Source organism: Aquila chrysaetos, chromosome 7 (genome assembly GCF_900496995.4).
Source record: "Aquila chrysaetos chrysaetos chromosome 7, bAquChr1.4, whole genome shotgun sequence".
Lineage (NCBI taxonomy): Eukaryota > Metazoa > Chordata > Aves > Accipitriformes > Accipitridae > Aquila > Aquila chrysaetos.
The window spans coordinates 1,234,799-1,251,312 of NC_044010.1; the positions used below are offsets into that span (position 1 = coordinate 1,234,799).

Here is a 16,514-nt window from a genome sequence, read left to right on the forward strand (position 1 = left end):
TTAATACAGCTCTGTTTAATTATCGAGCGAGTCCTCAAGCACGGAGGGGAGGGAGGGGGCTGCCGGCGGAGCAGGGGGTCCTGCGGCCGAGGGGCAGCCGTGGAGCCGGGCAGCTCCTCCTCGTACCGCCACCGCCGCTCTCCTCCGGGGCAGGGGCTCCGGGGTTTTCGGCCGCCGGCTCGTCGCGCTGGTTCCCAAGCCGGTGCTGCGGGCGCCTGGGTCTCCTTCTCCGGCTGCGGAGAAGCGGGGCTGGTGAGCCGCCCAGCGGCGCGCTGCCTGCCTGCTCTCGCACCCCGGCTGGGCCCCCCCAGCACAACCCCAGTAAAGCGCCGGTGGTCCCGCGTCCCAGCCTTTGCCCCGGCTGCAGGCGGGTGGTGGTCCCGCAGCCTGCCCCGCTGGCCCCATCCCCTCGCTCCCGGTCCTCCCCGCTATCCGTGCTCTCAGGTCTGCCCTTACTTCTTCCCTGCCTGCTTGTTTGAGCCCTCGCTGCTGGCCCTCTCCCCTCGGACCCCCTCCGAGACTAACACCCCAAACCGCTGAAGGTCCCGATCCGGTCCAGTTTCAGCCCAAAGCAGCCCCTGGGCACGGCCTTCCAGGCCCAATCTCCAGGCAGTGCCCATTTGCGACTGGCGAGGGTCTTGCGCCAGAGAGAGGGACGGGCAGCTTTAGCCCCAGACGGGAGCAAGGGGAGGGTGGAGGAGAGAAACTGGGGGCCGAAGCTGGACCCCTCCTTCGTGTCCTCTTCGGCCAGCGTGGACTCGGGCTCCAGGGGCAGCAACTGGGAAAGGAGCATCTGGGATAAAGAGAGGAGAAGGGGGTGAGAGCGGGGTCGCCTGTGCTCCCGGCGATAAGCCTTGTACCCCCTCGCACCCCACTGCTCACACCTTCCTTAGGGCTCGGGCGGGACATAAAATGGTGCCAGCACGCAGGCACTGTGCCTGTGACCTTGCATCCAGACACAGGGAAGGGCTAGACCGGCCCCTCCTGCAGCCCGAAATGATTTTGCTGTCCGAAAGAGCAGGCAGGCAGCTGCTGTGAGCCTCTGCCTGCCTGCAGATTGCCCTGCTCTTGTCAAACCATCCCCTCCGCATCCCCCCCCCGCCCGGTACTTGGAAGGTAACAGGCTTCAGTCCTTGCTCCTTTTGCTGATGCTGAGCACCTCCATGTGCTCAGGCTGCTGTGTGGCATCTCTTTTTTTTTTCCAGAGGGCTGGTGGGGAGGAGGGACCAGCCCCAAATACCTGCTGCTAAAGATGAGGGGGAGGCAGAAGCAGAGCAGGGGTGAGGAAGGGGGGACTCCCCATGTGCCGGGAATCCTCTAGGTTATCTGTGCAGGCGCGTACGTGCTGATCGTACACCCCCGGCACTGCCGACAGCCTCCGGCTGTAGGGAGATGAGGGTTGGGAAGTACATCGGGCGCAGCGGAGGCATGGCATGGCTGCCCAGGGAAGCAGCCTGCGGTAGCCGTTCCACATCTGTCCCTCACGTGGGTGCTGAGCTAAGGCTGAAGATGCCTTTGTGCAGCTCTTTTCGGTAGCGAGTTAATTGAAGCGGACACGGGCATCTTCAGCGAGGAGTGAAAGCGGTGAGTCATAGCAGGATCAGTCTTGTGATTTTAGTTCACGTCCTAACTACCTCCCTGCAGCTTTCCCAGGGTGACGTGAAGGCAAGGTCTTGGGGCGCAGGTTACGGTTTGAGTAAGAGGGAGCTGGGTAGATTTGAAAGCCAGAAGTATTATTGCTGTAATTGCTGAGGATAAAAGATTTACCCAAGTGAAGAAGCCCTTAGCTGGCATCCTGACCGGGGCTCTTGGCCTTAAAGAGGGGCTACCTGGGGGTAATAACGAGCTTAGGAGTGAAAATCCCGGCCTAGCAGGATGCGCCTTCCATCCGGGACGTCAGAACCAGGCACTGAACATGATGAGGGACACGACTGTAATTTCTGGTGGCTGCTGACACAGGGCGGAGTTAGACAGGACCAGTCTCTTCACCATTAAAAGCCTCTGCAGGCAATGTGGGGAGTCCCACGGGCAGCCTGCCCCAGACCAGAGAGCACTAAAAAGCTTTTGTCTGCCCGCTGTCTTGTAATGCTGCTGCTCCTTAAGAGCTGGGTTGTGAGGATGCGGTCACCCTAGAGCTGAGGCTGTTGGACTGAAGGGGAGGGAGGGAGCGGTGGGAATAGACAGCAGCCTCCGGTAGCTGGAATTTGGGATCACCGCTCATTCCAGGTTCAAACACGACCTCCCCAAATTGCCCCTCCGCTCCTGAAACCTCCCTCAGCTCTCTCCCAGTCCGTCCTACCTGTAGCCTCTGTCCTGGTAAGGACACGGTCTGAACGCTGGCAGAGAGCAGAACTAAGAGGAGGAAAAGCGAGCAAGGCCACGACTGGAGCCCCAGCATCTTCTTCTTATCCCAGGGCTTGTGGGAGGTGAGGCAGGACCTGCAGCATCCGTGTCGGATGCGGTCCCTAGCCCCTCTTCGCCTTTATAGCTTTGGTTCTGGCAGGCGCCTGGCCCCCAGCTCTCTGCTGAACTACCCCCCGGAGCTCCTTAACCTTTCAGCCCTTTTGTCCAGGGTGATATATTTCAGGGTGAGCTCAGCAAGACCCCTTCCTCTAAAGAAAAAGGACACAAAGGTGTTTACTGAGTGTCTGGGAAGATAGATGTGAGTTGAGCTGCTGCTGGCCAGGACCTGGAGGTATCTGTCAGGGTCAGGAATGGGGTGACACTTTGAAACACGTCCCAAAGGAGGATATTGAAGGCTGCATTGTATAGTGATATTGAACATACTCCTCGTAGGCAGAGTGCTGTTAATGCTATTTCTCTAATCAGCGTGAGCATGAACTACAGCTCAGCTAGTGGTAGGCACACTGCTGACTGCACAGAGCTGACACAAATGCAGCTCCGTGACAATACAGGCTTTCGTTTTTAAGATTTATATCTTGGTGAGCCGGTTGGCCTGGGAATGAAGAGCTCTTGCTGCAGAAGGTGTGTGAATTCCAGCGCTAACTCTACGGGATTTGTAGCGGTGACGGGTGTGTGGGTCTAGTACTAGCGGGCATATAACTTGCAGGCTGGTTGTCCTGAGTCACCATCTGGAGGGCCGGGCTGAGTTTCCAGAGGAACCGGCACAGAAAAGAGCTCGTCGAGGCTCAGCTTGCATTTTCTCAAGCTCAGGCGCACAATGGAAGCGGGACGGCAAGGAGCAGATTCCTACCTCCTAAATCTTCTGGCCATTAGTTCCCCCCCCGCCTTTGTTTACCTCTCCCATTTTACTGTAGTTTCTCACCAGTTGAACAAGGCAATGAGGTCACTGTTTGGAGATCAGGGTGCAGAAGTCAGCCTGGGTGTGAAGACAGAAACTAATCAGGAAAGTTTGTCAGGGGAGAGGAATGGGGGGACTGTACCCCAGTGCAGGATGAGTAGTGGGTGTGCTGGGGTGAGTTTAATAACACCTTCAACTTCCCTTTCTTCAGTACTGTTGCACAGAGCCGTTGGGTCAAAACTTGACAGGCAGTGTTCTGCTGCCTGCTTTTGTTTATTTCTTTTTTAAGGAAAGAAGAAAATTAGAAAAAAGAAGTCTTTTGCAGAGATAACAAAAGTCACAGTTCAGTTATTTGCCCTGTCTTTCTTCCTCTCCTTCCCTCCCAGCATTTTGCACTCAGAGATGCACGTTTGTGGGTCCCTTTCTTCCCTGCCCAAGGAGCCAGAAAGTTTTACGAACCGTTTTGCATCCAGTCCATGAAAAGTGAAACTTCAGTCTTCAGGCTTCAGCCCGGAGCATTGACACTGGAAGCAGAAGAGACTTTGGACAGGTGGGGGCATCCAAGTATGTCAGCTCTACCCAATACCTGCAACCCGTGGGAGGTGCTGGTTCCAGAGCAATGCTCTGGTGATCCTGTCCGGCAGTCCCCTGTCACCGCCTCGCCTGGGCCAGCTTTCCGGGGCACGCCGGCAAATGGAGGGGCTCCCTAGGCCCCGGTTAACGGCCTCCACCAAGACATTTCATGGGGAACAGGATTACTTTCATGCCAGCTTTTTAAACTACGAAGCACAGGTGACTGCTGGAGAGTCACGGGATGTGCTGTTCACGTGGGTATTCGGACGGGGTGCTCGTGCACAAACGGAGCGTGGGATGCGTGTGCGCAGCCAGCCCCTCTGTGTGCTGGATGCGGTAGGGTACGGTGCTTTGCGGTGTGAAAGTTTTGGAGGGGTGGGAGAGAGAGGAAGGAGGATGGGACGTGAGCACGTGTTCATCCCACATGCAAGATGTCTCAGAGGATGTTGTTCTGTACTTCCCAGTCACATCCGACCATCCAGAAGCAGCTGAGTCAGTCCGCTAGAGTATTCATGCTCCTGGCAAGACAGCTGCAGGCAGATGCATCTCAGGTTGAACGCACCGCTTCCAGGAGTCAGCTCTTTCCTGAGTGAAAGGTAAGTATAAAAGCAACAACGCTTTGGTTTTGATAGGAAATGTAGTGGTGGTTTGATCTGGCAGCCCTCGAACGTGGTAGCCCCCATACTGCAAGAAGAATGCCAGAAATGTGTTTGCAACTGCTCCAAATTCCAGCCCACTTGCACGCAGACTGAGCCCTGCAGGGATGGACAGGCTCCGAGCTCTCAAGTGACCAGTCTCCTCCTTGGGTCCAGCAAAAGCTGAGGCTAGCAAGAGGGAAGGAGTGATCATTGTCCCATACCAAGCAAGAAACTTTAGAGGCTGGAGAAAAAGGTTGCAAATTTTCTTGCAGATTTGCAAATCCAGCAAAGCTCGGATAAATTGCAGGTGCTCAATGACTCAGGTGCCGTGAAGTTGCAGCTGCTCCGTGTCCCAGATCCTTGCTGGGACTGCAGTAGAACTGAATAGTTGCTCTGACATGTCCTGGCAATGACTGTGAAGTGAAGAGGCTTTGGCAGACGAGTCCCCGATTGCCCCAGTTTTCTGACTCAAATAGGTTATTGTCCTTTCCTCTCTGGTGCTAACAAGTTTCCTCTGTAAAAACCCTTCCCCCTCTGATGCTGGGGCACCGATTCTAGAGCTTGCAAGACCACTGGAAAAGTGGTCTCCTGCTGAATCACAATCAGTCTTTTACAAACAGTTGCTTATAAAGGAAAGGAGCAGGGCAACTGGAGAGTGGGAGGACTAGGAACTGGGTGCAGTACCCTGGGGGAACAACCCTTGGCCCACAGTGATGGAAAGGGCTGATGGTTGCTGCAGGCTCTAGAAGCAAGGACGATATTCACACCATTCCACTGGTACCACATGTAGGAGTTTGGAGCCCACCGCGGTCAGGAGTTCCTCAGAGACTGGAAACGCCACTGATCTCGGCACTGACTAATCCCACTGCCTCAGAAGCGAGGGAATGGGATTACTCCTTCAGTAGCAATTCCTGGTCATCGCGGCAGCCACTGAAACAGCCGCTTGCGAGGAGCAGAAGGGCAGCAACCAGCTGCTTAAGGCAGCAGCCACTGCGTAGCTGTTCAAACCCCTCTTGGTTTTTTGCTTCATCTTTGGATGAAGCAGGACTTTCTTTGTCCATGACACAGGATCGCTAATCCCTCCGATGCCAGGAGAGGCCAGTGAGGAGAGGGGGATGCTCCACCTGAAGAGCCTGCAGAAAGGGACCATCAGGAGCTCCCGCTCACTGACCTTCTGCTCTCGCTTGACCAGGCAGTGCTGTGCACAGGGAAGAGCAAAAGACGGACTGCAAAGCAGTGAAGGAGCTGCTGCGTCAGTCCAGTCATTGACTGCCAAACCCTCCTTCCGTCTCGGAAAGGTGGCTGTGCAGCTCTCCTGAAGGAAAAGGTTTAACCGCTTGTAGTGGAAAAGCATGGCCTGAAGGTAAGCCAATGCTTAGACACTTTTATGGCCACCTCGCTCCCTCCAGCCACCCATTCCCATCTCCCTCACTGCAGTGTTGTCAACGTATTATCTCATATATATGCAAGATTTATTGCACAGGCTTGTCAAGCCTTGAGCCTGGGTAGAAATCCATATATGCTGTCCTTTTTCTTTCATTCCCATTTGTGAGTGACATACCCTGTGGGTGGCGGTGGGGGAATCACATACAGCATGCATGACTCTGTGTTGTATTTACCGTTAATGCTGTAGCTGCTCCCTCTGTCTCCTGTAGCTTTCACTGAATATTTTATCAGGGAGGATGGGAGAGAGGGACATTGCTGTAGCTTTCTGATCTTTGTATTTCATGATTGTCCTGTTCTTACTGGGGTGCTCTGGAGTTGGGGAGGGTATATTGGTATCTGGCTATTACACTAGTGGTGGCAAGGGGGCAAATCTTTCTACCGAGTTCTGGGACTCAAGTGTGGTGTTTGGTCCACACGTCCCAGCCCAGTAAATACACCTGTCACGCCATCATTCCCTCGTTAAATGCTTGTAGAAACAAGTAGACGTGTTTATGTCCACTCAGGTATTAGCACAAAACCCCCATATTCCCAGGTCAATGCAAAGCTATGCAATTTCTAATACAGTATCTTTTTTTTTTTAATATAGGGATCAAAATAAGCTACAGCAGTTTTTTATCACTACTTATGCAGCCAGGCCAGAGGAGAACCGAGCAGCAGGCTCTACTTGCTGGTGAACCAAGGGCGACCATGACAACTGCAGGAACTTGGTAGATGCTCAGAGACAGAGAATGCGGAAGATCTGCAGGAACCTGTCCAGCTAGCGCCTAGTCTGCTTTCTAGGCAACTGACAGGTAAGAGGAAATAATTCTGTACTAGTAGCTCTGGGACAAATGCCAGTTTGCCTGTGAGAGAGGAGGGTTAAAGGTTGTTTATGTGATTAACACAAATTCAAATTTAGGGCACTTAATGTTCACGTGGCAGTCCAAGAAATGTCAGGACTGACCTGAACACCAATGTGGCATTCCTGGAAGGAAAGAGCTTAAGTACCAGTCTTACTTGAAACATAACTGGATTCACAGCAAATACATTCCAGAAAGTGCAGTGAGACAACTAACGTTACCAGTATACTTGGTAACTTAAACAAAGATAATTCTAAAGTTTTTGGGTTTTTTTGTTTTTCTTTTAAAAACTTTTAAATGTTATATTTTTTTCCTACTCACTTTGCACATTCTCTGTTGAAGCGCTCTAGCTACAGTCTAAGTCAGCCCTTCTCTCTCCCCCGCTCTCCTCACCCAATCGCTCAACTCTTCTTTGAGGAGATCTGTACAAGAAAAAGATGCAGGTGACTTCCCCTCAAAGCCCTGCTGGGCTGTGCAGAGCAAGAGCTTCAAAAAGGATCAGATGTAAAAGGGCCTAAACTCAGCAAAATTGTATTGGTCCTGTGTTAAGAGAAGCTGGATGGTATACTTATAACCATGTACGAAACGGGAAGGGAATAAGCATTTTGTACTCGGTGGTTAGTTGGACTCTTCTTAGAAAGACTTTCTTCCAAAGATATTTTTTTTTTTTTTTAAAATCAGAGCAGCTTACTTTCACCTGCAAAGCCAGGGCAAAACAACTCAAAGCTGCAGCTATGTTCATCACTGCCTTTCTTTTGATAATCTCCACAAAGACAGGATTGGAATTGCTTTAGCCTGCTGTGTAACTTCCATTTTGTCCTCATTTAAAGCACTGTCATATTATGGGGTAGTTCAGACAACAGAAGACGACTGCTGCAAAAAAAGAAGTTTTATTTTTAAAGACAGTGGCAGATGGTTCCCTCAGCGCAGCCGACGGGCTGAAGATCTGGTGATGGGAGTTGTTTTGGTGGGGGTTTCTTCCTCTGTTAATTCTGCCGATAGCTCTAAAGAGAGTAAAATGTGTCAATAACCAGCACTCCACTGCCTTGAACAGGGAAATCTACAGGCTACCTAGGCAGTGCTCTGAAGCCCTACACACCTTCTGCCCATTACCAAAAGAACATCCCCGTTGGACCAAATCTACAGTCTTTCTCCACTTTCACCTTTTGAGCACATATGTACAATGCCTTACCGTCCTCAGAGCTGTTCTCCTCATCACTGGAGAAGGTGATAACAGCTTTTTTGGGTGGAGGGCGCTTTTGGGCACGCTTTTGATTTCGGAAGGAGCGAGGCTGGGGTGTGACAAAATCACCATCCCTGTTGGCTGTGCTCAGGGGCTGGCGACGTGAACCTGCCAAGAAAAAAAACCATAAAAAACAACAACAAAAAAAGAGAAAGGTAGCAGCCATTCTGTCTGTAAGGGTGAGGAAAAGTCCCTAGGTGTCTCTGCTGGACTGCACGATCAGGGGAAGGCTGCAGTCTCGCAGTCTCACAGAAGGAACATACCTCCTGTTGGTTTCTGCTTGGCCGGCTCTGGCATTGAAGTTCTACTACCTTCCTGGCATGTCTCTGCTGAATCCAGCGCTCGGTTGTGGGAGGCAGACAGCTTCTGCTCCAGCTCTTCAGCCAGAGTCTGATGGAGATGTAACACAGTGGGGAAAGAAGGAGAAAAAAAAAAAAAAAAAAAAAGAGAGAGAGAAGGTGGGGGGGGGAGAAGTATTACATCCATAGCAGAATTGCCATCAAGTTCTCTGATAAACTGTAAATCGGTAGGGGTGAGGAGTAGCCTGCTTAAAATGGAGAACTGCAGGGCTTTCCAGTCATTGTGTGTAAAAAGCAATTGTTTTCCTGGCCTGGACACTTGCTCCCCATCCTTACTTTATTTTCAGGTTTGCCGGCTGCTCTGCGGAATCGAACCAGCACAGTTTGGAAACAACTGTAGACAGCTGGGTCTTGGAGCTTGTCTGCAAAGCAGTCAAAGTTGTCCTGCAGCTTGTGAAGGCCCCGTTCTGAGAGGGGAAGCAGAGTAAGGCAGTGGGACAGATCCCGATATTGACGCTCAGTTCTGGGAAAGACAAAGATTGCCATTAGCTTTTGTGAAAAGGCGTATGCAAGGATGAGTACATCCTACCTAGAACTACAGCACATGAAGATAAAGCATTTCCTGCAGGTGCTTCTGCCCTGTAGGACGTGAGATTCAAGTTGTTCTGTTACAGGTCAGTTACTGAGTGCCATGCCGCATCATACGCAACCACCGCTGTACTCCAAAGACACTGACTTAGTGTCTGTCAGAAAAACATGAAGGCTTCACTGTCAAAGAACACAGTCACTTGTTTAAAAAGTGTCAGAAGTTATTGCTGGCTATGAGGAAAAAATGCACTCAGTAAGGTGGGAACTCCTCTTGAAGGGCCTTATTTCAACCAAATAATAAAAAAAACCCTGGCTGCTCATTTTTGCATGTTTGAGATAGTCTCAAGCAGAAGCTGTATTTGATGTTCTCTCTCTTTCCTGGCCAGTTACAGGCCAGTTACATAAAGAAGGCCATTTTCATTAACATAGAAAGTGAACAAATAACAACTGCTGTATCAAAGGAGGACTACATTCAAATTCCAGCAAAAGTTACTTTAAAAAAAAAAGGGGGGGGGGGTTATAAAAAGCAAACTAACATCATTAATGTAGCTCACTGTGACGGAACAGGAGGAAAAAAAGCGAGGCTGAAGCCCCTATTATTAATACATACAAAACAGAGGGCCAGAAGTCTGTCCTGCATGTGCTCTCCCAGAACGCACTGTCCAAATGCAGACAGATGGAGCACAAAGCTGCAGCATCCAGGTGTTTCCACATTTAAAGTCTGAACGATACCTGGCATGTTGCTATGTTTAGATCTCCAGAAATGCTGAGGAGGGTGATGGTGGCTGTCAAATCTTTTCTGATAAGCTCCTGTTTTAACCTGGAGTGAGAGTCTCACTCTAGCATTACTGCTAGTGTGCATTAAACTCATCATCTTCGTGGTACAGAAATATTAGGACATTTTAGTAAAGTCTAGACATGGCTCTTTACGATTGTGATGTGAAGAGCTCACCAGTGTTCCTGGGAGACAATTTTGGAGAGAGGGGCCACTCTCCACTCCAGCTCAGGAAACAAAATCCAAATATTTCTGGGGAATATGCAACTCCCTGAGGCAGCTGAGCAGGTCACACGCTCAGGCACTGTGTACAAGTGGCCAAGATAAGCAGACACAGCTTAAACCTCAAGGGCAAAGCCACAACGATGGAGAAGGAAAACCACAGGAATGGAGGAAGGCAGGGTGCACCAAAGCCAGTGGAAGGTAAAATGAAGATATCACTGAAAGTACATGACAGAGAGGCAGATAAATTTCTACTATCTTTCTTCTGGGGGGGGGGGGGGGGGCGGGAAGCACATCTGGGTCAGTGAAGTTACAGCTTGGGAAGCAGGGGGAAAGAAGCAACAAAAATAACCCGAAAACCCAAGAAGCAAAATGATATCCCAGGTTCACAGGATGGGTCCTGCACTATATACTCCGTAATCAGCACCACGAGCAAGGCATACACATCTTGCAGACAGAACAGAGCAAAGGACCAAGTGTGTAGTGACACAAGCCCTAGAATAAGAAAACAGAGTCCCAGGCATAGAGTTAGTACTGAGCAGCCCACGCATGCAGAACAAGGACAGGCCTGTATCAACAGACAGGACTGCAGGGGAGATCCCAACTTCTCAGTTGAACACACTGATTTCTTAGCTGAGGTGCAAGGGAATAGCCTGTGGAGAAGGACCACAAAGGTGCATAAGAGCCACATGTGGGATGTCTCCTTGCTCAGCTCTAATGCAGATCTAAATTATCACAAAACCTTTTCCCTAAGAAAGGAGTGAAGGGAGAGCGGCCAATCACAGTGTAATAAGACTAGAAGCCTTAATTTATACATATTTATTCATGTATTTTTAGGAGGAAGATAGAAAAAAAAACGGGGCGGGGGGGACACCTAATCCAGGTTATCTCAGCATTTTTCACTTTGGCACATGAAGATATGATGGGAACCTGTTACAACCACTATATACAAGCTAGTTTCTTACAACAATTCTTAAGAAGCAGACTTGCTTGTCAGGAAGATTAGGATTGCAACGCACCTGGCAGTCCGGAATCGCTGACAAAGTTTCTCCACCAAGCTCTCTGTCTGTTTGTCTTTTGTAATATATGAGAATAGATGTCTGCAATGGAAAAAAATAGTTGAGAGCCCAGAGAGGAAACCCCCTTTCTGCCTACACCAAGGGAGGCCTGCAGCTATCCTATCCAGCGATCAGCTGGGTGGTCCTCCAAAAGATGACAACATTGCTCTGCATGCCTCAGACTCAGTTCAGGGTAAGGTATAAGCATATATATATTTCCCTGTTGGGGGACAGCTGCTATGGCATAACATGTAATTAAAACTGCATGTTTGAATAATAGCACCTGCCTAGGATGAAACTAAGAAACTAAAGCAAAGACCCTTGTAGGTCCAGAGTAAGAAGTGCTAATGTCTGTGTAGGGTCTGAGGTAGGAGGGACGCTGAAAAGGCTGCAGTGTCGATTTCTGATCAGCTCCTTCCATCCAGTTTTAAGAGCATGCAACACCTCCAGACAATCTCCTCACTTCACAAGTTGTGCTGGCAGACTAGTATGTCTGACGAGCAGACCTTGAGGGGAGTGGGGTGGCATGCAGTATTTTTTTTTTTCCCCCCTTCAAAACCATTCTTTTGACTTGCTCATTATTAATTTGCTGAAGGTGTGTTGCTGTATTTTGGATCAATGCAAAAGTGAGCGTTACTTTGCACTGAAGTGGGAACAAAGCCTAACAGAACTTACATGCTGACCCGATCCCCTGTTCTTCTTAGCTTCTTGAGGAATACAGAGACATGAACTTTAAGTTAAGTACTTCTGCATTTTGCATGACATTCTCATAGAAATCACTGAATAACTTCTATTCATTAAGAAGGTCCTGCTGGCCTGCCTTTTTCTTGTACCAACATTTCTGTTAACTTAAGCTCAGTCAGGTTGCCACTGGCCTTGATATAAGTGCTCCAAGCACATCCTTGTTTAGTCTTTGTTATATCTACCACCATCACACCAAGCTTCTTTTCTAGATATGGAACAGAGGCCGTATCCTCAAGAGTCCTCCCTTTGCATTTGTTCCAGCATCAATTCATCTTTCTTTAACTGAAGTGACCAGGACCATGGCAGCATTCCAGGCAAGGTCTCACCAGCACTACCAACGCTTCCCTATACGTAAACCAGAAATAACTTGACTGCTAAAATAGCAAGGGGAATACATCTCTAACTTTAGCCATAGATTTACAGAAGAGGTTAAACAATTTCTAAACATTCAACCTTATGTTTTTTCTGCTAGTTTTCGTCTCAGTTATTACTGTAACCCTCTCATTCTCCACAGGAGTCTTTTAACAGTGATGGTCCCCCCACTACCCCTATCTTTTTTATACCTCCCTATTCTACAGTTTGGCAAGTATCCCTGGAACATAAGCCACTGCTTTCTTCCTAGCCTGTGCTTTTGTCCACCACTGTTTCTGAGTGAAACTGGATCCTCTCCACAATGTAAGCATTTCATATAGCGCTACATGGGGAAATAGTTCAGTTTCAACTACTTTTCCCTTTTTTCCCATTTAAAGGATATGATGTGGTGTGCTAACTGATGATGAGGTCTTCTTTAAAATTAGTTAGCTTTAGACTAATTTGATACCCGTCTACTTTGTGAAATTGATACTGCCTTTTCTCTTATTTGCCAGGCACCTCTAGTTCTCTCCCTGCATGTTGCTGGAAGACTGAAAAGTCCATCTATAGCTGTCTTAACCACACTAATCACACTTTAATGCAAGTGCTACACTTACGATTCTCTAGGTATGTGGTAACATCTCCAGTTTGACATTTATTAAAAATTGTACTGAAAATTCCAAAATTATGTCCCATTCTTTTTACATGCCACCTTCTTGTTTCTCTGTGCCGGTTTGCTTCCACTTCAGACACTAACTTTCCCTTCTACACGTGCTGTCACTAGCCACATGCTGCATTTCCCATTATTTCACATTACCCTCCTTACTAAAAGCTGAAGCAAAACATCCATCTACTTTTGCAGCCATAGATTATTTTCAGTCTCAATTTCAGCCTCACTAATAGACCTTTTCTGTGCCTTGCAATTCCTACCTGTCCAAAATTACATCCGTCTTTCTAAAGGCACTGGATTCTCGTGGACAGAAAGACTAGTTGAAAAATCACTGGAGATTTTATTGTAATTTACCACTAAAGACATTCTTTGTGCTGTCTATGAGCAACCAATACCCTCAGACCGAAATATTCCAGTACGTCTCTATACTATGGAGTAAGGCTTTGTTGGAAAAAAAAAAAAAACCAAAAAACAACAAACACCAAAAACAAAACTAAGAAAACCAAACCCAAACCTGTTACTTTAACTACAGCTTTACTAAAATTGCTTACAAAAATCCAGTAGACCACCAAATTGACAAAGGTGGCAGAGTCTTTAAAATCTGTTGTGTTGTCCCGATGTTGCATAGCCACATTCCCATGCATAAAACCAACTGTCTTCCTTTTCTAGAGGGAAAGTCGTTTTGAATGGGCTAGTGGAAACTCTTTGTGGAGTCTCTCCTCACTCCCAACTATGTGGCTTTAGAATCCATTCCCCCAGCATGACTCCATTTCAGATACAGACTGAAAAAGTCAGATCAAGGAGAACAACTGGAATAAGCATTTTGTACATGTGTCCTGGTTTCAGCTGGGATAGAGTTAGTTTTCTTTCTAGTAGCTGGTATAGTGTTATGTTTTGGATTTAGGATGAGAAGAATGTTGATAACACACTGATGTTTTCAGTTGATGCTAAGTAGTGTTTATACTAAGTCAAGGATTTTTGAGCTTCTCATGCTCAGCCAGCAAGAAGGCTGGAGGGGCACAAGAAGTTGGGAGGGGACACAGCCGGGACAGCTGACCCAAACTGGCCAGAGGAATATTCCATACCACGTGATGTCATGCCTAGTACACCAGCTGGGGGGAGTTGGCCAGGGGGGCAGATCACTGCTTGGGGGACTAACTGGGCATTGGTTGGCGAACGGTGAGCAATTGCATTGTGCATCACTTGTTTTGTACATTCCAATTCTTTTATTCTTGTCATTTTATTATTGTTATCATTATTATTTTCTTCCTTTCTGTCCTATTAAACTGTCTTTATCTCAACCCATGATTTTTACTCCCCCCCCCTCCGATTCTCTCCCCCATCCCACTGGGTGGGCGGGGAGTGAGTGAGTGGCTGCATGGTGCTTAGCTGCTGGCTGGGGTTAAATCATGACAATATGTCACTGTAGTTTCTCTTCCCTGGATCTGGCACCCTCTTTGCATAAACGTAGTCCTGGTCAAAAGAGATTCCTTTAACCCCAGAATACCTCATAATAATGTGGAAGGATTCCTCCTCTACGCCGCAGTCAGGATCTGAGAGGCGACTGATTATGTCTGGAAGCAGGTTATAGATGGCATTACCCTGTGCAGAATACAAAGTTCTACATGAGATACAGAATTGTGAAGGACAGCTGGAGTCAAGCCAAATAAGCTGCCCACTTAAAATTACCTCATTTCTCCCCGTCCCAAATCTACTGACTGAAAACACCAGCTTTTTGACACAAGCTGTACACAGCCAGCCAAACCTATCCAGGACCACTTGGCTGAAGCTAAGGGCGGCAGGGGGGAACCCAACCAACCAACAACCCTTGGTTTGCAACAGCTCTGCTCTTTGGCAGACTTGGATGCAGTTTCTTTGCTTTCCAGCCTTGTCACAACCCAACACAAAAGCTTCCTGATAAAGGAAACTTGCACAGCAGTTCAGCTCAAGGAACTGACTCCCATCTTGCCTGAAAAGGTCCAGTTCAGATTCCTTTTCCACTGCTTTTACGTGGTTTTGTCATAGACACTGCAGAGATGGGAAGTCAGTACAGTCAGGTGGCTGGCTCTGCTTTTAATAGAGCAAGCCAAGATAGTAAAGCCCCAGTATCATTGCAGCTTCTCAGGCAATAAATCTCAAACTCTTCATGTTGAATGAACAGTACAGGGGGTAATGCTGCTGCTATTCTTACCCTGCTTGGGCTGTAACTGCTTCAATTGAAGTATCTCAATGTCATACAGCCAAGAACAACTTTGAAAGGTTTCAGAGATAGTGCACTGCCTGAGCCATAAGGTCAGGGAACCCTGTTGTAAGGCCTAAAGGTAACCTGCAGAAAACTGTTCCCAACCCTGTGCTGCGTGTATGCAAGAAAGCAAAGGGACAAGGCACTGGCTTAGAGCCTGCCTTCCGATGTGAACAGATGAGGTCAAATTCAGCAACATCAGGGTTGCAACAAAACTCATGTTGCAAAATTTCCTTTATCTACCCTCAATTAGGCAACATAGAGGGACAGACAGCTGCTCTACACCACTAACGCACCTTCTCCAGGACTCAACTCTTTTGTCATTGACCCAGCCTCCACCAGCCCTTCCCCACACTTGTGAACTAAGGTCCCTGAGCATCCACTTGCCTTGTTGGAGAGTTCACTGAAAAAGTTCTGAGCCACTCCCATGATTGCCTCCTCTGGGTCTATAAGCAGACATGCCATTTCGCTCACTTGGCCCTTCACCTTTACCATGTCTTTGAGGATGAGGTGAGTCATCACCAGTCCAGCCGTCTGCCTCACGCTTGGGCAGGGGTCCCGCAACCTGACAGAAGCATATAGTTACCACAGAAAGCAGCTGAGTATCTTGAAGTTACTGATACCCACAGCCTACTCCACAGCCCAGGTCCGTTGTCTCCCTGCACCGACACCTTCAAATTTGGATTCCTGGGTCATTCTCACTATCTGGAGGCCCAATGTCACCCATCCACAGAGCTCTCATCACTTGTCCTCTCCCAGCAATGAGTGTAGCATTACCTGGCATAGAGATGCGATGTCCAAGGCTCCACCAGGTTGGGGAAACGGATGGCCAGATCTCCTGCTGCAATAATGAGGTTGGATCTCACACCAGGCAGAGTGGACTTCTCCATCATAGTGAACAGCAGGCGCAAGTGGGAGTCACAGAACTCGGAGCTGATGAGATACAGTACAGAAAAGGCGGCATAGATACCAAAATCCCATCTCACAGAGAGCAGACACACACACACACACAACACACAAAAATAAAAAACTATGAAAGCTCTTTTGTGTTTGTTCTCTCCACAGGAAAGGAGTTGCAACATTTGCTTGTGCTTTAGTACTAGGAAGGCTGGGAAGGGAACACTGGCATGACTAGACATTACCTGATCATGCAGAGTTTGCCAAGAGTTAGGGCTGCAGCAGCCGAGAGCGCCGAATCACTGTAGAGCCCAGGGTTGTTGCAGATCTTGAGCACCAGTGGAACAAAGGCAGAGAACAGGTGCTTCCCTAGAGAGCGGGGATAAAGACAGCAAGTATGAGAGCACTGTTGGTGCATCCGTCTAAGAGCAATGACTCAATATATCCCAGAACTCCTGCAAACTACAGAAACTGGTTGACTCACTTTCACCATTGAAAAACCACCTCCAGAGAGGCAGAGCAAAGAAACAGACAGCCTACATAGAAACTGACACCAGACAAAAAATTACAGCATTTCCTTCTGAAGGAAACAGCCTTCCTCCTTCTGGATCTGTTACCCACCATACCTGTTCTTTCACACAGGCAGAAGGAACCAGTACTCCTTGGT

The 16,514-nt window shown here is 48.5% G+C and overlaps 2 protein-coding genes and 1 long non-coding RNA gene across 12 annotated transcripts in view; 1 reads left to right on the top strand and 2 right to left on the bottom strand.

Moving 5' to 3' along the window:
• LOC115343706 (C-type natriuretic peptide 2-like) lies at positions 1-3,238 on the bottom strand. Its single transcript, XM_030020032.1, has 2 exons — positions 2,300-3,238; positions 1-793 (listed from the first exon to the last, which is right to left on the bottom strand). Exons 1-2 carry the CDS (start codon positions 2,396-2,398, stop codon positions 521-523), a joined length of 372 nt encoding a protein of 123 aa, XP_029875892.1. The 5' UTR covers positions 2,399-3,238; the 3' UTR covers positions 1-520.
• LOC115343707 lies at positions 1,247-13,617 on the top strand. Of its 5 annotated transcripts, XR_003924252.2 has the most exons (6): positions 1,247-1,584; positions 3,649-3,812; positions 4,300-4,431; positions 5,542-5,836; positions 6,506-6,710; positions 8,648-9,208. It is a non-coding gene; the product is annotated as an uncharacterized LOC115343707 (long non-coding RNA). The 5 variants fall into 5 exon arrangements; XR_003924254.1 differs by lacking the exon at positions 8,648-9,208 and adding an exon at positions 12,554-13,617 and having other exon boundaries at positions 3,649-4,431; XR_003924253.2 differs by having other exon boundaries at positions 3,649-4,431; positions 5,519-5,836.
• NCAPD2 (non-SMC condensin I complex subunit D2) overlaps positions 7,633-16,514 on the bottom strand; it is a 26,793-nt gene continuing 17,911 nt past the window's right edge. For 5 of the 6 annotated variants that reach the window (XM_030020029.2, XM_030020026.2, XM_030020027.2 and 2 more), the window contains 9 exons: positions 16,093-16,216; positions 15,728-15,883; positions 15,338-15,515; positions 14,216-14,310; positions 10,905-10,985; positions 8,637-8,823; positions 8,265-8,391; positions 7,951-8,109; positions 7,633-7,762 (listed from right to left, as the gene is read on the bottom strand). In XM_030020029.2, the coding sequence (XP_029875889.1) occupies positions 7,680-7,762; positions 7,951-8,109; positions 8,265-8,391; positions 8,637-8,823; positions 10,905-10,985; positions 14,216-14,310; positions 15,338-15,515; positions 15,728-15,883; positions 16,093-16,216 (1,190 nt within the window). In that variant the 3' untranslated portion in view covers positions 7,633-7,679. Of the gene's footprint in view, positions 7,763-7,950; positions 8,110-8,264; positions 8,392-8,636; positions 8,824-9,334; positions 10,539-10,904; positions 10,986-14,215; positions 14,311-15,337; positions 15,516-15,727; positions 15,884-16,092; positions 16,217-16,514 lie in introns of those variants that run through there. The other variant, XM_030020028.2, reaches the window with a different exon arrangement.